The 27,218-nt window shown below is 39.7% G+C and overlaps 2 protein-coding genes, 3 non-coding genes and 1 pseudogene across 5 annotated transcripts; 5 read left to right on the top strand and 1 right to left on the bottom strand.

Moving 5' to 3' along the window:
- The first annotated feature begins 228 nt into the window (after positions 1-228).
- Positions 229-5,101, top strand: LOC148074934 (major histocompatibility complex class I-related protein 1-like). The gene is made up of 7 exons (XM_087795086.1): positions 229-489; positions 1,741-2,019; positions 2,216-2,506; positions 2,665-2,766; positions 2,920-2,937; positions 3,070-3,126; positions 3,216-5,101. The coding sequence occupies exons 1-6, from the start codon at positions 234-236 to the stop codon at positions 3,123-3,125; spliced, it is 1,002 nt and encodes a 333-aa protein (XP_087651212.1). The 5' UTR covers positions 229-233; the 3' UTR covers position 3,126; positions 3,216-5,101.
- Positions 5,102-5,434: 333 nt separating this feature from the next.
- On the top strand, positions 5,435-5,647 carry LOC148074933 (small nucleolar RNA U3). The gene has a single exon (XR_015711920.1). It is a non-coding gene; the product is annotated as a small nucleolar RNA U3 (small nucleolar RNA).
- Positions 5,648-5,967: 320 nt separating this feature from the next.
- On the top strand, positions 5,968-16,381 carry LOC148074932 (serine/threonine-protein kinase B-raf-like; annotated as a pseudogene).
- A 1,461-nt stretch (positions 16,382-17,842) lies between these two features.
- On the bottom strand, positions 17,843-18,055 carry LOC148074931 (small nucleolar RNA U3). Its single transcript, XR_015711974.1, has one exon. It is a non-coding gene; the product is annotated as a small nucleolar RNA U3 (small nucleolar RNA).
- A 2,104-nt stretch (positions 18,056-20,159) lies between these two features.
- Positions 20,160-24,346, top strand: LOC148074930 (class I histocompatibility antigen, F10 alpha chain-like). Its single transcript, XM_087795083.1, has 8 exons — positions 20,160-20,237; positions 21,379-21,645; positions 22,477-22,755; positions 22,952-23,242; positions 23,401-23,502; positions 23,656-23,673; positions 23,806-23,862; positions 23,947-24,346. The coding sequence occupies exons 1-7, from the start codon at positions 20,186-20,188 to the stop codon at positions 23,859-23,861; spliced, it is 1,065 nt and encodes a 354-aa protein (XP_087651209.1). The 5' UTR covers positions 20,160-20,185; the 3' UTR covers position 23,862; positions 23,947-24,346.
- A 1,676-nt stretch (positions 24,347-26,022) lies between these two features.
- LOC148074929 (small nucleolar RNA U3) lies at positions 26,023-26,235 on the top strand. The gene has a single exon (XR_015711919.1). It is a non-coding gene; the product is annotated as a small nucleolar RNA U3 (small nucleolar RNA).
- Positions 26,236-27,218: the final 983 nt, after the last annotated feature.

The raw sequence follows: 27,218 nt of genomic DNA, 5'->3' as shown, positions 1-27,218 counted from the left end.
CTTCTTCTATAGTTGTGTCCCAGTTAGCCAGGGTTCTTGGAGAGTGAAGTGTGAAGGATGTTCTGCTGGTGTCCGTGTGTGGACGTGAACTTTGTGTCACTGCTGACTGTCCCTCTGTTCTTCACCTCTTTGTCTTTGTAGAAGATGTGATTGTTCTGCTGCATCACAACGTTGTGTCATCAGAACCAGAGAAGATCTAAACTTTGTTTTTGTGTCTCACAGTGATTCACACAATGCAGTTTTTCGAAACTGCGTCTGCTGGAGTTAAAAACTTCCCAGAGTTTGTTTCTGTCGCTTATGTGGACGGAGTTGAAGTGGAACACTACGACAGCAACACCAGGAGAAATGTACCCAAACAAGACTGGATGATCCAGGTCACAGCAGATGATCCTCAGTACTGGGAGAGAGAGACAAATATCTTAAATAATGAACAGCAGGTCCAGAAGAACAACATTGAAATAGCAAAACAGAGATTCAACCAAACTGGAGGTTTGTTGTCTTTAAAATCAATGTTTGACCTTAAACTGAATCATGTTCAACCTTTTTACATCCTGAACCATCAATCTTGTATACAGAGTAGATCAGAGGAGGAAACTGGAGTAGATCATACAAGTTCAGAGAAGAAGAGAAGATCACAGTGGAGTATTAAACAGTGGAGTAGATCACAGTGGAGTATTAAACAGTGGAGTAGACCACAGTGGAGTATTAAACAGTGGAGTAGATCACAGTGGAGTATTAAACAGTGGAGTAGACCACAGTGGAGTATTAAACAGTGGAGTAGATCACAGTGGAGTATTAAACAGTGGAGTAAACCACAGTGGAGTATTAAAGAGTGGAGTAGACCACAGTGGAGTATTAAACAGTGGAGTAGATCACAGTGGAGTATTAAACAGTGGAGTAGACCACAGTGGAGTATTAAACAGAGGAGTAGATTACAGTGGAGTATTAAACAGTGGAGTAGATCACAGTGGAGTATTAAACAGTGGAGTAGATCACAGTGGAGTATTAAACAATGGATTAGATCACAGTGGAGTATTAAACAGTGGAGTAGATCACAGTGGAGTATTAAACAGTGGAGTAGATCACAGTGGAGTATTAAACAGTGGAGTAGACCAAAGTGGAGTATTAAACAGTGGATTAGATCACAGTGGAGTAGATCACAGTGGAGTATTAAACAGTGGAGTAGACCACAGTGGAGTATTAAACAGTGGAGTAGACCACAGTGGAGTATTAAACAGTGGATTAGATCACAGTGGAGTAGATCACAGTGGAGTATTAAACAGTGGAGTAGATCACAGTGGAGTATTAAACAGTGGAGTAGACCACAGTGGAGTATTAAACAGTGGATTAGATCACAGTGGAGTAGACCACAGTGGCGTATTAAACAGTGGAGTAGACCACAGTGGAGTATTAAACAGAGGAGTAGATCACAGTGGAGTATTAAACAGTGGAGTAGATCACAGTGGAGTAGATCACAGTGGAGTATTAAACAGTGGAGTAGACCACAGTGGCGTATTAAACAGTGGAGTAGACCACAGTGGAGTATTAAACAGTGGAGTACACCACAGTGGAGTATTAAACAGAGGAGTAGATCACAGTGGAGTATTAAACAGTGGAGTAGACCACAGTGGAGTATGAAACAGTGGAGTAGACCACAGTGGAGTATTAAACAGTGGAGTAGATCACAGTGGAGTATTAAACAGTGGAGTAGATCAGGTCTCACTCTGGTTTCTCTCTCAGGTGTTCACATCAATCAGAGGATGAACGGTTGTGAGTGGGACGATGAGACTGGAGAGGTCAAAGGTTATGAACAGTACGGCTATGATGGAGAAGACTTCATCGTGTTTGACCTTCAGACTCTGACCTGGGTCGCTCCGAGTCCTCAGGCCGTCATCACCAAACACAAGTTGGACCAGAATGAAGGCTTGAAAAAAGAGAAAAAGTTATTTTACACCCAGGAATGTCCAAACTATCTGAAGAAGTTTGTGAAGTTTGGGAGCAAAACCTTGATGAGAACAGGTAGTTCCATGACCTTCTTCTCCTTCTGCTCTCCTTCCTCCTTCTCTCCCTCCTCTCTCTCCTCATGTCCTCTCTCTCTCTCTCTCCTCTTATCTTCTCTTCCTCACCTCCACCCCTGTCCTCCCTCCTCCTCCTCTCCTTCATTCTCTGTCCATCCTTTGACTTTCTCTCTGAAGTGTGGTGTCTCTCCCTTCAGAGCGTCCACGAGTGTCTCTCCTCCAGAAGACAGCCAGCTCTCCGGTCACCTGCCACGCTACAGGCTTCTACCCCGACAGAGCCATGTTGTTCTGGACCAAAGACGGAGAGGAGCTGCACGAGGACGTGGAACACGGAGAGATCCTCCCCAACCCTGACGGAACCTTCCAGAACATGGTGGACCTGAAACTCCCGTCTGACGACTGGTCCAGGTACGAGTGTGTGTTTCAACTGGACGGCATTCCGGAAGACGTGGTCACCAAACTGGATCCGTCAAACATCCTGACCAACGGTAAGAGTCTTCAGAACCTTCTTGGTGTCTCCAGAGGTTTCTTTCATCCAGATGAGAGTCCAGGTGTGGTCAGCATGGATCTGCTGAATGAGGCCCCACCACGTCTCTAACACTGGTCACCTGATCATGTCTCCACTTACTTTGCTCTCCATCCACAGCCAGGACTTTCCTGACCTTGTACATCATCATGGCCGCCGTCGCTGCCTCCGCTCTGGTGCTCACAGTGGTTGGATACTTCATCTACAAGAAGAAGAAGAAAGGTGAGAGTTTGTGATTTGATCCAGATCATCTCCAGATACTGGAGAGAAAGAATAGAAGGTCAAAGAAGGTCAGCAGAGATGAGAAGAGGTCAGAGGAACTCTTCTATGTTCATCTTCTTCAGGTGTAATTTGTCCTCTTTCTTTCCATTTCAGGCGACTCTGACTCGTCTTGTAAGTACATGATCTTGTCTCAGCTCAGATGTTGACCATGTGACAGAGTGCTAGCATGCTAGCATCAGTGTTGACACTAGTTTCATCTGCTGGTGAGAAGCACACAAGCTAACAGGGTTTGTGATCTTACAGCGGCCCCCAGCTCGGAGCTGGACCATCTGAAGGATCCGCCCGTGGACAGAGACTAAAGTCAGTGGATGATAATTGTCACTTTTCTTCAAGACTCACTTCACACATGATTTTACAAGTTGATACATTTTTCTGTCTCCGTGTTTCAGGAGGAATCGACCAAGAAACGTCTTTTTCTTCTGAGACTCTGCAGACGTCAGAGCTGCTGATCTTTGTTCCTTCACTGGAAATGTGTTTGAAACTCACATCAGGATGTCATGTGATCTGAGCCGTTATGAAAACTACACACACACACAGATAAATGCACACACACGATTCTGTACCACACAAATACACTCACACACACAAACACTCACACACATGCTTCACTTTAACACAAATAAATGCACACACACAAACACTCACAAACATGCTTCACTAAAACACAATAATGCACTCACTCACAATCACACACAAACACACACACACATGCTTCACTTTAACACAAATAAATGCACACACACAAACACTCACAAACATGCTTCTCTAAAACACAATAATGCACTCACTCACAATCACACACAAACACACACATGCTTCACCATCACACAAGGATGCACACACATGCATCTCTGACACACAAAAATGCACTCACAAACAACTGCAAACACACACACGCATGCTTTACCAAAGCAAAAAATGCACAAACACGCACACACACAAAAAAGCAATCACACACAATGACAAACACACACACATGTGCTTTACTACTACACAGAAATGCGCACACATAAATACTTAAACACATTCTTCTCTGGCGCAACAAAAGCACTAACACACAATAACTAACGCACACACACAGATGTCTCTGTAGACAAAATGATACACACACGGAAAATATATACAGACAGAGTCTAAAAACAGGTACTGACACACAAAATCAGGCACACATGCCCAAACACACTCACGGAAACAGTTGAACAAACCTGAAAATAGGCGCACACACAAATAAAAAGATAACAAACACATGTATTTACACATCAAATAACAAACAGAAGTACAAACATGCAAAAACCAAAATGGAAAAAAAATCAGACACACATTGACAAATTTATGAATGTGTAGACACACACACACACACACACACACACACACACACACACACACACACACACACACACACACACACACGCAAGTACACGCACAGACAGTTTTGTGTTCATGTTATAGTTTGTGTGTTTTCTTCCTGGTGTGTAGACACTAGTTAATGAAGCGTCAGTTGTGATGTCAGAGGTGAAGAATCTTGTCAAACATAGTTGAACTGCTGCTTCATTTCTTGTGTGTTTTGATCTTCAAATAAATGGACAGAAAACGTCCACATGTGTTTGGACTCCAAATGTTCAGTAAAGTCACTTGTCATTGAGGGTCAGTGGAGGCTCAGAAAGAATCCATTTGTGCAGCTGTTATGAAAGGTCAACATCTCTGACCTCTCCTTCTGTTTCCTGATCAACTCATGTCCTAAATATGACTGTATTGCTTTGATCAACTCGTCTTGTGCTGAACAGGTGCACATAAGTTGTGTCCACTTTTGTGTAGAAGAAAAATCCACAAGAGCTTGTGCCGACAATTCACATGTAGAAACTTGATTCAAAGTTTCCTGCTGAGTCGGCTGAATGTGTTTGTGGAGGTTTGCTCTCTGACCTGCTTCTCTCAAGTCAAACTTCATCAGGTTACACAACCATGAGACGCCGATCTCACGCCACACCTGTGCCGCCATCTTAGATCCCGCCAGAGCTCAAATGTGCAACACTGACGACACATTTGGACAGGTGTGGTGAGACGCCCAGTGTGGATGTTTGACTCCGCCCCCCGAGCACCTGCACCAGTCAGGTGTGCCTCTATGAGACTTGTGTGTCACGCCCTCACTGCACTCAACTGCTTTCTGTTTGCAGCGTGGAAGAGGACACCACAACAATCCACCTAGATCGCCCCCTAGCTGTGAGTCGCTCACCTAAGTCAGAATGTTAATAATTGAAAAAACGTTTTCATTTTAACATCAAACACAACTCTTGTTCAAATGTATTTTCCCTTGTATTAAACTATATTGTTTAATGTTTACAATTGTTTGTAATGCATAATAAAATAACCTGATATAGTTGTTTTAATGTCATGGTGATCAATAATCACAGTTTAGATGAATTATGGAATTGAACGTAGTGATTTTAAATACATGTTGTGTATAAACTATGAAACTACAATTATGTTTTCTAGTCTCATCTCTTTGCAATCAAATGAATGACAGTAACATTTTAAAATTCAAAAACTATGCATCCGTCACTGTAATGGTTTGGTGTGAGGATGGAGTGTGATGTTGGTGCAGAGTTAAGTTAAGACTATACTTTCAGGGATCATTTCTATAGTTCTTAACTTAAGAAATGTGTTTGTAAAGTGTTTGGTGTCACTAACCATGATGAAGAGTTGTGATATTCCTTCCTGAGTGTGAAGCAGACAGAGAATAATGATTCACTTCATATGTTCTCTGTCATTGATGATCCTTCTTTACTTCCTTGTGCAGTATTGAGAGGAATATGATCAGAGTGGTTGTTGTGTTCAAGACAATAAACTATCAAGGAAAGCTTTATTGTAATTGTCTTTTTTAATTTTAACAAAAAGAAACAAGTATTTTCATTTTAATGTAAAGACTGAAGCTCATATGTCTTAGTCTTTGTTGCATATTAATACTAAAAACACAAAAGTCTGTAGCAAGGTACACTTTTTTTTTTGTTATATTCCATTATGTATTTTAAAAGTTGTATCATATGAAACCTAAACATTATAATGTCGTGCAAGCAATCTCTGAAATGACACTGCCACCTGCTGTCCAATGTGTGTTAGTAACTTATTCCTTATATTTCATATGATATGAATCTAGTTAGTTAGTAAAAAAACAGCTTGACTGGAGTCTGTACATGTTTATCAGTTCAAATCATTAATAATAATGACTAATAATGAAAGGTATTATTATTATAAATTGTACTTTATCAGCACATCAGATACAGACCTAAGTTCTCCTCCATCTTCATGACTCTAAATAGTTTAGGCATTAAAGTTGATCAGTTTTAGGTGAGGAAGACTTTCTTCACTCTGGCCTTCTGCGACTTCTGCAGGAAGCTGCTTTTCCAGGGGTTCCGCTGCCAGACATGGGGGTACAAGTTCCACCAGCGCTGCAGCACCGAGGTTCCTCTTATGTGTGTCAACTACGACCAGTTATAGTAAGTTGTGTCACTTGAGAAGTTGTACAAAATCTTAAATTAAGCTGTGATTTAAAGTGTTGACTCTTCACTGAGGTCATGGTCAGTTTAAGCTCGTCTAAATAATTAACAATTTAATATAAAGAAAGTATTGTTTCTAACCTGATGCATCTATAAACATGTGTGCAGTTATAGATTAATATATAAGCAGGATAACATTCAGTAAAAAACCTTCATTTAAACTTGATTTTAATAACATTTTCTTTTGTGGTTCAAGCTTATTGCTAGTTTCCAAGTTCTTCGAGCACCACCCCTTCACTCAGGAGGAAGTTTCTTCAGAAGGGACGACCCCCGTGTCCGAAGTCTGTCCTTCACTCCCCCCATCAGACTCCACAGGGTAATCCCCGCTCTCTCCCTTTCTGCGTGTTCGTCTCTGTGCTCTCTCTTATTGATGGCTTCAAACCTTTCCAGATCCATATGCCACGCCACTGTGTCCCCGTCCAAGTCCATACCCATCCCACCTAGTTTCCGGCCCAATGAGGAAGACCACCGTAACCAGTTTGGGCAGCGGGACCGCTCGTCGTCCGCACCCAACGTCCATATCAACACCATCGAGCCTGTCAACATTGATGTGAGATGCAACAGTTGTTGATATAAATGACTTGATTTTTGATGTAAGAATGTGAAACCAAGTAGTCAGAGGTTCTGCCTGCATCTGAAAAAAATGGATGAATGTTCAAATGATTTCATCCGACGTTGTATATTCTTTCCTTAAACTATTTATCTATAATAATAGTAACACAAATGTTGATTCTTTACAGGATCTGATTCGTGATCAGTGCTTACCGAGGTCGGAGGGAGGTAAAGATCAACACGCAACATTTCCCAAACATCCTGTGGCTTTTTTTCCAACCATTCCGCGTCTGCGTGCTCTTAGTCTTTTGTGTGTGTGTGTGTGTGTGTGTGTGTGTGTGTGTGTGTGTGTGTGTGTGAGACCCAATAATGAATATGAATATAAATGGAATGTTGAAAAAGACAATACCATATATAATATTTAATTTTGTGTAGTTCGCTTTGCTTGAACAACCAAATATGATAAAATGATTCATCCAACAGCTTCTACACAGTCAGCTACTTGGTTAAATAAGTAACTATACTAACAATTGGTACACATGTCAATAGTCATGTTTCAGGGTGAATAAAAAAAACCTGTTAGTAATCTTGTCATATCAGCCATATTTATGTATTTGTTTATCTAGTGTATTTCTGCAGTGCTTTTCAAATATTGCCTGTAAGCTAGTGTGTAAAATAAACTTCTCATTCATAATTCACAGTAATTAGGTTAAATACAGTTGTCAAGTGACTCATATATATATATATATATATATATATTATATCTATATATCAGTTTAACAAGCCTGCACCTCTCAATATATTTCCCTTTTGGAGATTTACATGCAATTAAAAACTAGCTTAAACGACACTTGACTTGCATTTATTAGCAGTTTAGAAATTTTGTAACATAAACTCTTTAACTGTATTATTTTGTTAAATAAAAACCGATGGTTAGAACCATTCCAGTACATACATGACTAAAAATAAAGCAAATATTGTCTTGTATTTTTAAATATCAATGCATTTGTAATATAAATGATAGTAATGATAATAATCAAAGGTAGATGTAATTACAGTTAATGATTGCTTCAATATAAAAATATGGAAATGTGAAAAACTTATTTTTCTAACTATAAATATTAAGAAGGATCAAGAGTTGCCAGTATTAGTTTCTGCCACGATTGGTCTCAGAGAATCGTCTTCACTGAACTGGTAATGTTTAAAAATAGGAAGTGGAACTGTGATAGTTGTAAGATGAATGCTCCAGTAAAGCCATGAGCAAAACCATGGACAGTTGGTGGTTAGAGGGGCCGGGTGAGTAGCAGTGATGGTGTGTCTGTCTCTTTTTGCCCTGCAGCCCCCCGACCCACCCCGCCCGCTGCTTGAGGAAGCACCGAACACGGACCTCAAGCCCCCTCCTATACTCCTACCCCAATGACATAGTCTTTGATTTTGAGCCCGAGCCTGTTTTCCGAGGTAGTTAGGCCTCTGTGTGTTCCTGTGTTCTTCCTCTCTTCCCCCATCCTCTTCCTCCTTCACCTACACCTCCACCCCAGCACAACAGCCCCTTTACCTTGTGTCAAGTCCACTGTGTGTGTTTCCCTCTTTATGTTTTCACATGTTCTCTCTCATGGTTGTGGGATTCACTTCAATCTTACTGTTTCAAACACTGTGATGCACTTTTGTTACACACAGACTTCAAAAGAGTCGTTTTCTTCATCATTGTATGGTAAATATATGCAAATAAATGATGCTGTTTTTAAGAGATTCCTTAGATAAGTCAAGCCTTTTGATAATGAATGTAGTATTTAAAATGTCCATGTATCATTTACCAGTGTAGCTCCATTAAAAAATATTTGGCCTTATAAATAAAAAAAAGTCTAACTGAGCTATTTATTTATATATATATGACCTCTTTCATTAAATTGCATAAACGTGACTGCAAGTCAATAAAATAATTAGTTTTAGATTTGTAATTATTATGGCTTTTAACTTGTATAAATCATTCTTGAAAGTATTCACAATTGAGAGTCAAAGTACGAATGAGTTTAATTTATGATGTAAAATGAAAAAATAATAAATCATAGGGTAACAAACATTATTTGCCACTGCATGACCTCTTCTGCACATTCAAACGGCAAACGCACTCTTTAAAGTCAACTTTCTTCTTCTCTCCTCTTCTGCCTTAACTCACTTTTTCAAGCTCCAAATGCTTTTTCTCTGTTTCCCCTGCTGTCCAGGTACCACCACAGGTCTGTCCGCCACTCCTCCTGCATCTCTACCCGGCTCTCTGACCAACGTCAAGGTCCCGCAGAAGTCCCCGTGTCCACAAAGAGAGCGCAAGTCGTCGTCCTCGTCTGAAGATCGCAATAAAATGGTAAGAGACCGTCTTTGTGCTTTGATGAACGTTGCTGTGGTGATGATGAAGGTGATGGTGATGTGCCGTGAAACAGAAAACTCTCGGGAGGAGGGACTCCAGCGACGACTGGGAGATATCTGAGGGCCAGATCACTCTGGGTCAGAGGATAGGATCTGGTTCATTTGGAACGGTCTTCAAGGGAAAGTGGCACGGTAAGAGTCGGTCTAAATAGTTTAGTTTAACGCTGCTAGAGTCTACAGACTAGTGTTAATGAAGTTTCTTTTCTAAGGGATGGAGATTATTAAGGTTTTATATCAATGTGAATGATTTTTATGAAATTGTTACTAATAGGATACATTTGGACCGTTACATCCTTATCCTTAATATATATATTTTAAACAAAATCAGAAAGAAAATGGCAGCAAAACCGAACACTGTTTGGTAACTGCCATTTATATCATTATCGTGGCGAGTGTCTTTACTAATCCCTGGTCCTTTGTAAACATGTTACAGGGAAGATAAAAACGAGCTTAAATAGTTCGACCAGACTCAATAGAAAAGTGGTGTCAAACTCAATCACACAAATCTTCCAGCAGTTGAGGTTGTGGGTCTAACAACATGTAGATTTGCTAGGGTTCCCTAGAATCCATAAAAGTATTTAAAGGTACTACAGTACATTCAAGAATCTAATGATAAGGCCTTTGTTTGCATTGAAATACAATTTGAACCAGAGACTATCAGAGCTGATTTACATTGAGGTTCTACTTCAACATGCTTTATGTTGAAACTTCATTAAGAGAAATTGTCTCTGGGCATTATGGGAAAGTGTGAATTTATTGAGTTTTTTTCTAGCCAAAATGTTTCATGATGTCTAAAAGTTGTACCAGGCAACGTGGACGACACACCCTTTTTTTGTGTATTTTTTGCATATATATACGATGGGAGTCAGGAAACAATTTTATTTTATTTTATTTTAATATTAACATTTTGCTGTATTTAACAGTAAGCATGTCTCTGATTAGGATCATGTCTGAATTATCTTTTTATTTTTACATTTTAATCAAACAAACCTTTCATCATCCTCAATTTTGCTTTTATTTTTGATAATCTCTATTCCTCATCTTAACTACTGTCATCTTTATCAGTCAACATATCAACACGAGCATGTATTGGCCCCTCCTGCCCGTGAATGTGTGACACATGTGAATTAGAACAAGCAGCTTATTTTATTAATCTTCAATTTCAGGCGATGTTGCTGTGAAGATGTTGAACGTGACGGCACCCACCCCTCAACAGCTTCAAGCCTTCAAGAATGAAGTGGGAGTCCTCAGGTAGCTCATGTCACTAACTCGAACCTTTGACCTCTGCCTTGGACTTAAACATCTGTGTTTGTGTGCGACAGGAAAACGCGTCACATGAACATATTGCTGTTCATGGGCTACACCACCAAGCATCGTCACCCAGTGGTGCGAAGGCTCCAGTCTCTACCATCACCTGCACATCATGGAGACCAAGTTCGAGATGATCAAGCTCATCGACATTGCCCGGCAGACGGCTCAGGGCATGGAGTGAGTCGCTACACTTGTTTGTTGTTGTTTGTGCTTCTCGCTTATGTTGCTTTGTGTTTTTTCCTGAACAGTTATCTTCACGCCAAATCAATCATCCACCGGGATCTGAAGAGCAACAGTATCCTAAGAGAGATCAACCAGTCTGGAGTTATTGAAAGTTACATGAAACTACTTTAAAAGAAAAATCAAAAGCATTGAAACTCGTGTTATTCCTATCACTCATTAGCTCCTTGAGTGACAGGTGTCCCATTTTGATTGTGGATAACTATTGAATAATCTTTGGTTTATCAAACGTCTAACAAAAGAATTACAATTGTAAGAATATCTTTTTTCCAGAAATGAAGAGCATTCTTCCCAGGAAGTGTCCTTGACGACTTCTCCTCCAGATATTTTCCTCCACGAGGACCTGACGGTAAAGATCGGTGACTTCGGTCTGGCCACAGTGAAGTCCCGCTGGAGCGGCTCACACCAGTTTGAGCAGCTGTCTGGGTCTATCCTGTGGATGGTGAGTGTGAAGCTGCCCCTCGCGACTCACCTGAACTCCCTCCTGACAGGACTGCTCTTTCAGGCTCCTGAGGTCATCAGACTGCAGGACAAGAATCCCTACAGCTTCCAGTCCGACGTCTACGCCTTCGGCATCGTGCTGTATGAGCTCATGTCCGGAGCTCTGCCCTACTCCAACATCAACAACCGAGACCAGGTCAGATGTTTGTTCGTCACACTCCAGTCTTTTTCTATAATAAAGCAGAGTCCTCTCAAAGATGTAATGAAACGGTTTCTGCTGCAGATAATATTCATGGTGGGTCCAGGTTACCTGTCGCCGGACCTCAGCAAGGTGCGCAGCAACTGTCCCAAGGCCATGAAGAGGCTGATGGCCGACTGCCTGAAGAAGAAGAGAGAAGAGCGCCCCCTTTTCCCCCAGGTGGGATCACACACTTGTTCAGACCCGGCTGCAGAAAAAACATTTAAAGGGGGGCATTACATTTTTTCAGGGGGCAAACTTTTCAACCTAAATGGAAAAATGGCTCTGGGACTAATCGCACAGTATAGAGAAAAAATTCTCCCATTACTGAAAAGTGATTTTCAAAGTTTAGTGCTGTGTCCATGTATTAAACTAAAGCACCACAGCTTCACTTCTACTAAAAACATAAGCACTGAAGTCAACCTGAACACTGGATTGAACATCAAATAAGTTGTCATCTCATTAAACAAAATCATGTGATGTGTGATGTGTTTGATACTTGATGAAGCCCAGTTGCTTAAAAATATGTCTTTTTAAAGGGCACCAAATAACAATCATCACAATATAGGCTATTTAGTCATTCTACAGGAGCCTTGTTTTTAAAAGGTACAATAAAAACACTGAACTGAGCCCAAGTCCAAGACAGGTGACTTGGTGAGTTCAAGTAAAGCTTTAGCTGCAGCGACTCTCAGTTTGAAGGTTCACTCCAGGGTTCAGGTTGACTTCAGTGTGTTTTCAGTTGACATGGATGTCGTTGCTTCCTGCTCGCTCTCCTTGTTACTTTTTACTCGTCAGCGTATTACGGATGTTCATACTGAAAACCAAAACCAATTACTGACTCTATAAGCAACTGTAACCATTATTGTCAAATGATAACAATAACTGTAGTGGAACCTAATGACCACTTGGGTGCGCTGTTCTCTTGACATTGATGGATGTGTGTTGAGAGATAGAAGAAGATAATAAACATAATGAACATATTTTGAATCCCGGATTTCTGTTAGTGTTGTTGTGTGTTCTCACATGGCAATAACTGAAGAGTTGAGCTACAACATTGTACATTTACATCACCTGTGATAGGCCAGCGCTTTGGCTTCGTTCGACAGGGCAGAGGGTTGAACTCTTACGTAAAAATAACTCCCTTCCTGCCAGGGTGGTCACGGCTGACCCTGGGGGCGGCCACGGCCCCCCAATGCCCGCCCATGCCGCCGGGTCTGCACTTGTTCAAGCTATATCAGTATTTTATTTCAAAAGAGTTTGTTTATGTTTTTCCAAGGATCTCAAAGAAGTTTTACCTTTGAAAGTGAAGTAAGACTTATTGTGAGTCTCATTGTTCTTTTGAGATCCTGGCGTCCATCGAGCTGCTGGCTCGCTCGCTCCCCAAAATCCACCGCAGCGCCTCGGAGCCGTCGTTAAACAGAGCTGGTTTCCAGACGGAGGACTTCAGCTTGTATGCCTGCGCGTCACCCAAGACCCCAATACAGGCCGGTGGCTATGGTAGGTTTTATTTGCGTCTCTGCACTCGACTTTCCTCCCACAGTTCAGAGAAGCATGTTCGTAACTGATTCTTACTGTAGGCGTGTCTGCAAACATCGACACCCCTAGTCTCTAGATACCACACTATTCTTTCTACGCAGTCGAGGCATGTGTAACTAGTTACTTGCAGTTGCCCTATATAACCACTGTTCTGTATCCGTTTAATAAACCTCCTAATCCCATCACAGCAAAGCCCTTACAGTAATTATCAGACCAAAATGATTTATTCTTGTAGACCCATTTCAGGTACTAAATTAAAGATAACAAATGAATCACATAAACTAGTGTACCATATTTTTGGGACTATAAGGCAAACTTGAATAACATACATTTTCTCATAAATCGACAGTGCTCCTTTAAAGCTTTATTAATGATTTATGCTGCTCAAAATAAGGTCAAAATGTGAGGCTCCATAATAATTCACCTCATGGAGATATACTACGATGCTGCACTTAATTGTAATTGTACAAGGTTTAAAAGGTTCGTGAATTAAAAAATAAATAAATAACACTTGTACGAATTAAATTGTTCTATTGTGGTGTCAATAAAGTTGTGGAGGTAAGTCACACGTCACATGACAGAAACACAAACGCCATTGGTCAACAGCAGGTTAGCGCCACTTAATGGCGGATTATTGAAGTGTTTATGATTTGATATCCGTGTGATGGTTTAAATGTATAGAAGTTGAGATCTGTCCAGGGTGTCCTCTGTCTCTTGTCCCAAGCTTACGACAGAATGTTACATGTTCACTTCAGTTTGCCATGAATCTCAGAAGTTTTGTCCAAACCTGACAATTCAAAATGTCTATTGGGTTATTTCAAGAACCAGCTGAATAACTGCTGACATATGCTCGTCAATCCATCACTAAAATTCTGTCTCCTTTGTTTTTTAGCTTCCCAGGGGAGTTTTCGGCGTTTAAGTAATGTGTGCTGTTTCACACCAGTTCATCCCTCCTTCTTCTTCACCTCTCAAAAGTCCCTTCGGTGGATCCATTCATCACCAACAAGTGAATATTAGCAGAATGTGTTCCTCCCTCTGACCACCTGCTGGAGGAGTCCGTCCACCGAACACCGCCCAGCACACTCAGACACAGGACCGGTGGTCGAGGCTGTGAGGAGGACTGGAGCGCTCCGCTGAAGAAGGACACGGGAGACGGCAGAAAAGAGGTTTTGGGATGGTTCTTCCCCGGGCCAGGTCGAAGGTCGGTCATCTCCACTGCACTGAGGCCGACTCAGGACAGAGCCTGCACGGCGATGACGACGGCGTCTGTCGGAGGCGGATGTCCTGAGACCCGGCGAGGGGGGTTCACCCTGTAACTATGACTTGAATCTCCTTCATCTTTCAATTTGTGTTTTGCCTTTTCAAGAGAAGGTTCTGTGCAGCACAAAATGTGGCACTGACGAGTCCTGCTTCGCCTCCTTTAACTTCATGTGACGAGAAAAGCTTCTCTTGGATCACATGGCTTTAATATTGCACTCTGCTACTCACTGAAACATTCTCTATCGTCCACACTTCTTTACGTTGCTCATCCCGGCATGTGTCCTGATTAGAATCCACCTGTTGTTTTATTTTTGCCTTTTTTTCTGTACAGGCAGGCCTGCAGATACCTACATATTTAAAGTGACTTTTTTGGTTTGTTTTATGAGCTAATCTTTCAGAATCTAAGCTAACAAGTCTTTCTTTTGGACGCTTGTGTACTTTGCACTTTGTAGAAAATGCATTGAAGCCTTTTTGATCGGAACATGAGTCCCGAGACGAAGAGCCGATGATGAACCGGAGGAGGCTCTTGTTTTTTTAAAAGGGAGGGTGAACATTCCTACAGCAATGAGAGCTAAAACAACTGCTAGCTTGATGAGAGGTGTTCAAACACGGGCAGAGAGGTGGTCGTCCATCGTACACGTCTACCTTGACCCCCTTTGCAACATCATTACGACATATTTTGCTTCTGGTGTGGAGTTTTACACTCTTGTTTTCTCTCAGCTTAGCTTAGCGTAGCTTAGCACTTAGCTGACTGAATGCTAACTATGTTTTCTACCCTCATTTAAACAATCAGTTGATAACAACAGTAAGTCTTACTTTTTTTTTTTTAAACATCAGCAAAAGGTTTACAGAGGAAAGTGTGTGTACATGAAGAAAAAAAGTAAGATATTCTCTTCTTAAAAGGTCTTTTTGTTGTCACTTACTTCAATGATTGGCTGCTGCTGGTTGTTGCATGATCAGCTCTTATCCTGCTGAAGTTTACACCTCAAAGTTACACTTGTCTTAGCGTCGTCCACTGATATTCATCGCCCAAAACCATACACAACAAGAGTTCCCTTCAATCGAATTCAGATGACAAGTCAAGATGAGGAAAATAACATCCACGTCCTTTCAGGGTTTTCTTGGCTGCTGATCCATGAACGCTGCTTCCGGTGAAGTTTTTCATATCCAAGTATCGTGACATGGCTACTGTGTTTACGGTTGAGCAACATCGCAAGTTTACCTTTCGCACATTCATGATGAGTGATCTTTGTTTGTTAAGATGTGTGATTCATATTTTGATGGATTGATGACAATGATTCGGTCGACTTTGAAATGAAATGTTGAATTATGAATCATCAAAGTGAATCAGAAACGTCTCCGACACCTTCTGTGTTTGTTTTTAATTCAACTTTAGCACCTAAAACATTATTTTTAATCACATATTTGTAACATTTAAATGGGTTTTCAAATACATTGGAGCTCTAATCAAAAGGTTCCTCTCGAAAGAAACTCATCGTGACATAGTGTCGCAAAAATCCACAAAAACAATTCAATGTAAAAATGAATGGTTTGTCGGATACACATATGGATGAAGTCGGGTCACATGTTCATCCTGGACTCACGGGGAGAAGCTGGCCTGGGTCGTGTTCACTGATATCACTCATGTTTCATAAGTCACAGCCAAGTTGTCACGAGCTGACATGAGTTGAAAAGAAAGTGGTCGCCTCCTCCACACATCAGTATCAGCCGGGATATCTACCTGTGCAGGGCTAGACGCACATCGGCCTCATTCTATCTTTTTTTTTGACTTGTATATCTCTTGAGCTCTGCTCCAGTCACCAACTCTTCTGGAACATTCCCTCTCTCTCGACCTGTTGCCTGCACCTTAAACTCCCTACACTCGCACACAAACACAAAAACCTTTCAATTGAAAATGATCATGACGTTTTCTCTTTTGTTTCGTTCCACCTGTAAATAGTTGTACAAAGGAAATACTGTCAAGTTTGCTAGAAGGCATGGAAACTACAAATGTAACAAATTATAAAATGTTCAATTTAAGAGACATTTTGATAGGCAAAAGAAAAACAGTTGCGTGTACAAATATTTAAGGCTGTATCATACGGAGAAAGAGCTTCATGTATTTGTTGTGAATATGGAAAACTGATGTATTAAAGAAGTGCATGAAAAGTGGAGAATGGTAGTTTTTTTCTTCTTCCTCTCTCCGCTTGGTGGCGCTGTTGTCAAGCTTGTACCGTCCGAGCAAGATGCCATTTTACTTGAAATCTTGGATTAATATTGGAATTTATAACTTCAACGACTCTTTTAAAGGCGTTTACATTTCAGATAAGTTAAATATTGTCCTGTCACAATTGATCAATAAAATATTGTTAATATAAACACTTTAGTGTTAAAAAATGCGATTGATCTACTTGTTTGTAAATTGTTATATAATAACAAAATAAAACTATATGAATGTAGAAATTGTTATTTATTTCTTCAAAGAAAACTGAAACTATGAATAAATACATTACTAATGGTCAATACAAATAATAAATGATGTTGTGGAATAATATTAAGGTTGGTTCTTTTTTCTACATTTGACATAATTATTTTGAAACGAGACTGTGCCAAAAGTGGAAATTGTCATTGATGTATTTTAATGTATGTAGTAGTAATAATATGATTCTATAATGAACATGTTTAAATAAAAAACGTTAGTTACATTAGTCAAGCTTTAAAATATTTTAAATTAAATATGTGGAATAAAGTAAAATAAAATTGAAGCATATTATTTCTGATTTGAGTTCTGTTCAAAACGTTAATAAATTACAATTTCATTTACAATATAATTAAATCTCAGTTTTTTTTCCTGTAAAATTATATTTTCAATTTTCTACAATTTTCTATATTTTTTTTACTTTTTTAGAAGACAATACATACAAATGTCATTTAACTGAAAATAATATTCATTTTAACAACAAATGTAAAAAAAACTTTTTTTTAATTATTTTCCACAACAATAATCAATTTAATTGTTGATCAGATTAATAAGTGATTTGTGCCTTTTTGAGACAAAAGAGTCAAGAGGACTAAAACTAAACACTAGCAGACCATCGAACAATCTTGGCAAACATCTTGTTGACTGACGACCTCAGGACTTCATTAGTAACATCTAGATGGCGCCGCAGATGGCTCGCTTTTTCCACTTCATCATGAATGACTCCTGCTTTGTTTTTGCAATACAGATACAAATAAAACATACAAAACATTTTAAAAATAACATTTCATTTAAAAAAAATGCAAAACATATTGTGACATTATTTCAAATGAAAGATTGACACCAATAGCAAATGCATAGAAAAGTTTGATGTCTCATCTCACCTTGAAACAAATGAGTGTGAGCACTTTTAATTTACATGTTGAATAAACCTTCATTCAAACTATTTTATTGTCTGATAAGTGTACATTTATCTTTGACAACACAACCACTCTGATCATATTCCTCTCAATACTGCACAAGGAAGTAAAGAAGGATCATCAATGACAGAGAACATATGAAGTCAATCATTATTCTCTGTCTGCTTCACACTCAGGAAGGAATATCACAACTCTTCATCATGGTTAGTGACACCAAACACTTTACAAACACATTTCTTAAGTTAAGAACTATAGAAATGATCCCTGAAAGTATAGTCTTAACTTAACTCTGCACCAACATCACACTCCATCCTCACACCAAACTATTATAGTGATGGTTGATTTTTTATTTTAGTTGAACAAACATGATACTGTGTGATTCACATTAAATACACAACTTGAAATGTATTTACAAATCAAACACATGCACCACAATACTTTCAAACTAGGTTTCTACATTATTTAAAAAACACACGTAGTAAAGTCAATATTAGAATAAACAAATGTCAATTAATAATATACTTTGTAAGTATTCTTCATGAAGCCGTGTCATTATTTTTCCACTAGATGGCGGTCTCTGCACTATTCTCCATTGTTTTGAACAATTTTTCTAATGAAACATCACATCATTTTTAAACTGATGGCGCCACCTACTGACCTCTAAACAACATGACACTGTTTCATTTGGCTTCATCAACACATCACTATTAAACACACAACATGAAATGTATGTTTATATCAAACACATGAACCATAAAGCTTTCAAAGTAAGTTCCTACATTATTACAAAACATGGAGTAAAGTTAATATTATAAGAAACAAATGTCATTTAATGAATAATGTTGAGTCAAATATTATTTATTTCTGTGAACTACAGTACAAAGAACAGTTTGTGGTCAACATTAGAACAGAGAGTCAGCATTTCTTCAGTTTGTTGTAGAGCCAACCAGTTGAGGAACCAGTGATTTGTTGGAGCTTCTGGTGCCACTAAAATCAACCTCAAACCCTCGAGCCTCACTGTTCTCAAGAGGAAAGAGGAAACACTGGTGGAAAACCATAGAAAAGCCTTGGTCGGCACAATGGATGATCAAAAACCTTCATCCCAAGAGTAGGCTTGTCTGACTGAAAGAGAAGACTGTGTTCTCGTCCTGGACAAAGTGCAGAATGAGACAATATTTACACTTTTAAAATGGAAAACCAACACTCTGATCATATTCCTCCCCTCAATACTGTGAACTTACATATTAATCCAAATGAAAGTTCAACACATGCACCAAAATGTTCACATTGAGTGTTTAAACCAACCATGTGGAAATGTTTAATGTTTCATCTTGACAAAGAAACAAAAGTGAGAAGAATTATTTTCAATAAACTATCATCAAGAACAATTTCTAGTCGAAGTGTGTCAGGAAACTTGTAGATTCATAACTTTGTTGGCAGCATTACAGACTCAACACAACACGCTCAAAAGATATTCAGTCAGGGAAGAATCATTGTGGCAGATAAGGACAATCACCATGAACGGATACTGATCACATTCATTTGTGTGTAAAAACAAAACCTGATTGAAAATGTTAATTAAAATGGATTTAAAGACATTTTGATGAAGTTAAATATTGTAGCTCATCAGACAACTTTATTTCTGTATGAGATTTATCAACTAAAAAAACAATCAAATATTGTATCTTTTAAGTAAAAATGATATATTTTAATTCTATAATTCAACCTGAAAGTTATTTTTTTTATTTTCTCCACTGCTTATATCCCCACTTTCAACCTGCTGTTGCCTGAGACCTTTACTTTCTCTGACAGGTTTACTTTTGAGGGCCAGTTCATGCTAAGGTTTGTGGGTAAATAGTACCAAGAACAGGCAGTTTTACTTCCTGTGAATCATTCAAATGTATTTACTGTTTGAGCTCAATGTCATGTTTGAACCACTAGAGGGCACTAGAAGCTTTTCTCGTCTCCACAAAAAACTCGTTTATTTTTTACTTTCATAGTAATATTTTAGAAAAACTTTTTTTCTGAATAAAGAAGAATAGAAAGGAAGGAAAGAAAGTTTATACATATAAATCATCGTATGTCAAAATAAAAAGCAATTCAATCCACTTTTATTTCTCTTCACTTTAATTTGACACTCCTGGTATTCCATAGTTCACATTCTGCGTGACTTTAAGGTTCAGAAGAACGACTCTAAGAAATAATAATAAAGTTTAAAGTGGAGTTTTTGTCACAGAAAATAGTCGTAATAACATGTTTGGTTTACTTTCACTTTCCATCTGGACGTGACGTCACACTGAATCCTCATTGGCTCAGATATTTCTTCCTGCGTCTGTTGTTTACTTTCACTTGTACTTCGTTCGTCGACCTGAAGACTTGTTGGATCCTAGTCTCCAGAAAAGAGCTGAAGATGAAGAAGGTGTTGTTTGTGCTTGTTGTGTGGATCCACAGCTCAACTGCGAGTGAGTCTCCTTCCTCCACTTTCATGTGTTCACACCTGCGTCACCTTTTATTTCTCCAAATACTCTTCACTACAACCTTCATGACCTTTTCACTCTCAGAGGAGTCAAAGTGTTTCACTGATTCACTTTTCATCTCAGAACCGTGAAGAAGTCGTACACAGAAAAGTAGATCCGAGCTCAATGTCAGGTGCTCACCTGGTGGCGCTGTTGAGTCACTTCTGTTGATTGACGGAGGAACTTGTTTGACGCTGAACAGAAAGTGACTCCAGAGTTTTGCTTCATGAGCTGATCACTTGTTTTTAAACGATGCTGCCATCAGGAGATTCATTGACTCACAAGAAGAGCTTTTACAATTTTCATTGATTTGACTTTAGTAAACAAGTCTATCATGAACTAAAATGAGGAAATAAAAACAAAGAAAGTGTCGCATTTCTTAAGTGCGCATGTTCAGACAACCTTGTAGCTCAGCTCACTTCAACATATTATCACATCTCACAGTTTATTGGAGCAACTCAGTGAAGCAGCTGCTCTGAACTTGTGTTTGGACTTAAAATATCTAAATGAAACATTTACAATCATGTTGAACAGTAATCTTCAGAAACATGTTATTTATAAACTGATATAAACTCATGTTATTTAAGTTCATCATTAACCTTAATGTCCTTCAATGATCTTTATTCTATCAATCATTCTTAGATTTGTTCCATGAACTTGGTTTTAATATTTTATTATCTATGCGTTTTTTAAAAACAATTTCAATTTAGTTGTTTGATCTTTTTCAACATTGTTGCTCCTGTTTCTTCTTAATTCATCCATTTATTCTTTTAATTCTCTTTATTCCTTATTTGTTTTATTATAAATATTTATTACATTTCAGATTGTTATTAATATTAATCGTTTTTTCTTCTTTCTTCTTCTTCTTCTTCTATAGTTGTGTCCCAGTTAGCCAGGGTTCTTGGAGAGTGAAGTGTGAAGGATGTTCTGCTGGTGTCCGTGTGTGGACGTGAACTTTGTGTCACTGCTGACTGTCCCTCTGTTCTTCACCTCTTTGTCTTTGTAGAAGATGTGATTGTTCTGCTGCATCACAACGTTGTGTCATCAGAACCAGAGAAGATCTAAACTTTGTTTTTGTGTCTCACAGTGATTCACACAATGCAGATGTTCAGCACTGCGTCTGCTGGAGTTAAAAACTTCCCAGAGTTTGTTTCTGTCACTTATGTGGACGGAGTTGAAGTGGAACACTACGACAGCAACACCAGGAGAAATGTACCCAAACAAGACTGGATGATCCAGGTCACAGCAGATGATCCTCAGTACTGGGAGAGAGAGACAAATATCTTAAATAATGAACAGCAGGTCCACAAGAACAACATTGAAATAGCAAAACAGAGATTCAACCAAACTGGAGGTTTGTTGTCTTTAAAATCAATGTTTGACCTTAAACTGAATCATGTTCAACCTTTTTACATCCTGAACCATCAATCTTGTATACAGAGTAGATCAGAGGAGGAAACTGGAGTAGATCATACAAGTTCAGAGAAGGAGAGAAGATCACAGTGGAGTATTAAACAGTGGAGTAGATCACAATGGAGTATTAAACAGTGGAGTAGATCACAATGGAGTATTAAACAGTGGAGTAGATCACAGTGGAGTATTAAACAGTGGAGTAGATCACAGTGGAGTAGATCACAGTGGAGTATTAAACAGTGGAGTAGATCACAGTGGAGTATGAAACAGTGGAGTAGATCACAGTGGAGTATTAAACAGTGGAGTAGACCACAGTGGAGTATTAAACAGTGGAGTAAACCACAGTGGAGTATTAAACAGTGGAGTAGATCACAGTGGAGTAGATCACAGTGGAGTAGATCACAGTGGAGTATTAAACAGTGGAGTAGACCACAGTGGAGTAGACCACAGTGGAGTATTAAACAGTGGAGTAGATCACAGTGGAGTAGATCACAGTGGAGTAGATCACAGTGGAGTATTAAACAGTGGAGTAGATCACAGTGGAGTAGATCACAGTGGAGTAGATCACAGTGGAGTATTAAACAGAGGAGTAGATCACAGGGGAGTATTAAACAGTGGAGTAGATCACAGTGGAGTAGATCACAGTGGAGTAGATCACAGTGGAGTATTAAACAGTGGAGTAGATCACAGTGGAGTATTAAACAGTGGAGTAGATCACAGTGGAGTATTAAACAGTGGAGTAGATCAGGTCTCACTCTGGTTTCTCTCTCAGGTGTTCACATCGTTCAGATAATGGAAAGTTGTGAGTGGGACGATGAGACTGGAGAGGTCAAAGGTTACCTACAGCACGGCTATGATGGAGAAGACTTCATCGTGTTTGACCTTCAGACTCTGACCTGGGTCGCTCCGAGTCCTCAGGCCGTCATCACCAAACACAAGTGGGACCAGGATGAAGGCTTGAAGAAATATAATCAGTTCTTTTACACCCAGGAATGTCCAAATGAACTGAAGAAGTTTGTGAAGTTTGGGAGCAAAACCTTGATGAGAACAGGTAGTTCCATGACCTTCTTCTCCTTCTGCTCTCCTTCCTCCTTCTCTCCCTCCTCTCTCTCCTCATGTCCTCTCTCTCTCTCTCTCCTCTTATCTTCTTTTCCTCACCTCCACCCCTGTCCTCCCTCCTCCTCCTCTCCTTCATTCTCTGTCCATCCTTTGACTTTCTCTCTGAAGTGTGGTGTCTCTCCCTTCAGAGCGTCCACGAGTGTCTCTCCTCCAGAAGACAGCCAGCTCTCCGGTCACCTGCCACGCTACAGGCTTCTACCCCGACAGAGCCATGTTGTTCTGGACCAAAGACGGAGAGGAGCTGCACGAGGACGTGGAACACGGAGAGATCCTCCCCAACCCTGACGGAACCTTCCAGAACATGGTGGACCTGAAACTCCCGTCTGACGACTGGTCCAGGTACGAGTGTGTGTTTCAACTGGACGGCATTCCGGAAGACGTGGTCACCAAACTGGATCCGTCAAACATCCTGACCAACGGTAAGAGTCTTCAGAACCTTCTTGGTGTCTCCAGAGGTTTCTTTCATCCAGATGAGAGTCCAGGTGTGGTCAGCATGGATCTGCTGAATGAGGCCCCACCACGTCTCTAACACTGGTCACCTGATCATGTCTCCACTTACTTTGCTCTCCATCCACAGCCAGGACTTTCCTGACCTTGTACATCATCATGGCCGCCGTCGCTGCCTCCGCTCTGGTGCTCACAGTGGTTGGATACTTCATCTACAAGAAGAAGAAGAAAGGTGAGAGTTTGTGATTTGATCCAGATCATCTCCAGATACTGGAGAGAAAGAATAGAAGGTCAAAGAAGGTCAGCAGAGATGAGAAGAGGTCAGAGGAACTCTTCTATGTTCATCTTCTTCAGGTGTAATTTGTCCTCTTTCTTTCCATTTCAGGCGACTCTGACTCGTCTTGTAAGTACATGATCTTGTCTCAGCTCAGATGTTGACCATGTGACAGAGTGCTAGCATGCTAGCATCAGTGTTGACACTAGTTTCATCTGCTGGTGAGAAGCACACAAGCTAACAGGGTTTGTGATCTTACAGCGGCCCCCAGCTCGGAGCTGGACCATCTGAAGGATCCGCCCGTGGACAGAGACTAAAGTCAGTGGATGATAATTGTCACTTTTCTTCAAGACTCACGCATGATTTTACAAGTTGATACATTTTTCTGTCTCCGTGTTTCAGGAGGAATCGACCAAGAAACGTCTTTTTCTTCTGAGACTCTGCAGACGTCAGAGCTGCTGATCTTTGTTCCTTCACTGGAAATGTGTTTGAAACTCACATCAGGATGTCATGTGATCTGAGCCGTTATGAAAACTACACACACACACACAGATAAATGCACACACATGATTCTGTACCACACAAATACACTCACACACACAAACACTCACACACATGCTTCACTTTAACACAAATAAATGCACACACACAAACACTCACAAACATGCTTCTCTAAAACACAATAATGCACTCACTCACAATCACACACAAACACACACATGCTTCACCATCACACAAGGATGCACACACATGCATCTCTGACACACAAAAATGCACTCACAAACAACTGCAAACACACACACGCATGCTTTACCAAAGCAAAAAATGCACAAACACGCACACAACCAAAAAAGCAATCACACACAATGACAAACACACACACATGTGCTTTACTACTACACAGAAATGCACACACATAAATACTTAAACACATGCTTCTCTGGCGCAACAAAAGCACTAACACACAATAACTAACGCACACACACAGATGTCTCTGTAGACAAAATGATACACACACGGAAAATATATACAGACAAACAGAGTCTAAAAACAGGTACTGACACACAAAATCAGGCACACATGCCCAAACACACTCACGAAAACAGTTGAACAAACCTGAAAATAGGCGCACACACAAATAAAAAGATAACAAACACATGTATTTACACATCAAATAACAAACAGAAGTACAAACATGCAAAAACCAAAATGGAAAAAAAATCAGACACACATTGACACATTTATGAATGTGTAGACACACACACACACACACACACACACAAGTACACGCACAGACAGTTTTGTGTTCATGTAATAGTTTGTGTGTTTTCTTCCTGGTGTGTAGACACTAGTTAATGAAGCGTCAGTTGTGATGTCAGAGGTGAAGAATCTTGTCAAACATAGTTGAACTGCTGCTTCATTTCTTGTGTGTTTTGATCTTCAAATAAATGGACAGAAAACGTCCACATGTGTTTGGACTCCAAATGTTCAGTAAAGTCACTTGTCATTGAGGGTCAGTGGAGGCTCAGAAAGAATCCATTTGTGCAGCTGTTATGAAAGGTCAACATCTCTGACCTCTCCTTCTGTTTCCTGATCAACTCATGTCCTAAATATGACTGTATTGCTTTGATCAACTCGTCTTGTGCTGAACAGGTGCACATAAGTTGTGTCCACTTTTGTGTAGAAGAAAAATCCAGAAGAGCTTGTGCCGACAATTCACATGTAGAAACTTGATTCAAAGTTTCCTGCTGAGTCGGCTGAATGTGTTTGTGGAGGTTTGCTCTCTGACCTGCTTCTCTCAAGTCAAACTTCATCAGGTTACACAACCATGAGACGCCGATCTCACGCCACACCTGTGCCGCCATCTTAGATCCCGCCAGAGCTCAAATGTGCAACACTGACGACACATTTGGACAGGTGTGGTGAGACGCCCAGTGTGGATGTTTGACTCCGCCCCCCGAGCACCTGCACCAGTCAGGTGTGCCTCTATGAGACTTGTGTGTCACGCCCTCACTGCACTCAACTGCTTTCTGTTTGCAGCGTGGAAGAGGACACCACAACAATCCACCTAGATCGCCCCCTAGCTGTGAGTCGCTCACCTAAGTCAGAATGTTAATAATTGAAAAAACGTTTTCATTTTAACATCAAACACAACTCTTGTTCAAATGTATTTTCCCTTGTATTAAACTATATTGTTTAATGTTTACAATTGTTTGTAATGCATAATAAAATAACCTGATATAGTTGTTTTAATGTCATGGTGATCAATAATCACAGTTTAGATGAATTATGGAATTGAACGTAGTGATTTTGAATACATGTTGTGTATAAACTGTGAAACTACAAAGTATGTTTTCTAGTCTCATCTCTTTGCAATCAAATGAATGACAGTAACATTTTAAAATTCAAAAACTATGCATCCGTCACTGTAATGGTTTGGTGTGAGGATGGAGTGTGATGTTGGTGCAGAGTTAAGTTAAGACTATACTTTCAGGGATCATTTCTATAGTTCTTAACTTAAGAAATGTGTTTGTAAAGTGTTTGGTGTCACTAACCATGATGAAGAGTTGTGATATTCCTTCCTGAGTGTGAAGCAGACAGAGAATAATGATTCACTTCATATGTTCTCTGTCATTGATGATCCTTCTTTACTTCCTTGTGCAGTATTGAGAGGAATATGATCAGAGTGGTTGTTATGTTCAAAATAATATACTATCAAGGAGAGTTTAGTCTAGCTCTCTTTAAAACTTTTCTTTTTTTGAGTTATAGACAAAAATGTATGTTCATTTTTATGTCACAACTGAAAGTCTTTGTTGAAATTGAGACTAAAAAAAGCCAAACCTCTGTGGCGCTCGTCTGTAACATCTCTCTTGTACTGAAGCCACGACGACAAGAATTTACTCTCATTTGCAGCAGTCTTTTAAACAATAACAACCGATATAGACCAAAGGTACTCCAGGTAAATATCATAGACAGTAAACTACGAGCGTTCTAGAAGCACTTACAATATTATTCCAGAACAATTCCTCTCATCAAGGCTTCAACACAAGCCAGACATTACAGACAAGCACCACTGATCTATAATTGGTAGTGAAGGTTTTATGAAGCTTCATGAAGCAGTGTCATTATTTTCAGAGACAACTAGATAGCCGTCTCTTACTTTGTTTTGAACAATTGTTTCTAATGAAACATTACATCATTTTTAATCTGATGGCGCCACCTACTGCTTTTACCATTTAGCACAACACAAATCCACTGATCATATTCCTCTCAATACTGCACAAGGAAGTAAAGAAGGATCATCAATGACAGAGAACATATGAAGTGAATCATTATTCTCTCAGCAGCCTGGTGCTTGAATCATGAATGAATGACTTTAACATCCATGTGGATATGGTTCACGAAAGCTTGACTACCAGGTTAAATTCCATCATAGAATCAATTGTTGTCTTTCACTTTGTTCATGAACCTACTCACTGTTTCAACCACACCTTAGATCTTGTTCTAGCAAACAGAACTGAAGTTAAAACAACAAATGTTTCTCCTCAGAACTCAGTTTTGTCTGACCATCAAGTATTAAATGTGTTCTATGTATGTAGAATCCTGCTGATAAATTCTTGAGGAGCGTGATATTACTTTTTAAATTTAAAATATTTGTATCGAGCACAAGTATG

Source organism: Callionymus lyra, chromosome 7 (genome assembly GCF_982586985.1).
Source record: "Callionymus lyra chromosome 7, fCalLyr1.hap1.1, whole genome shotgun sequence".
Taxonomy (NCBI): domain Eukaryota; kingdom Metazoa; phylum Chordata; class Actinopteri; order Syngnathiformes; family Callionymidae; genus Callionymus; species Callionymus lyra.
Note: the sequence above shows the minus strand (reverse complement) of the source record. Positions and strands in the feature narration are given on the sequence as shown.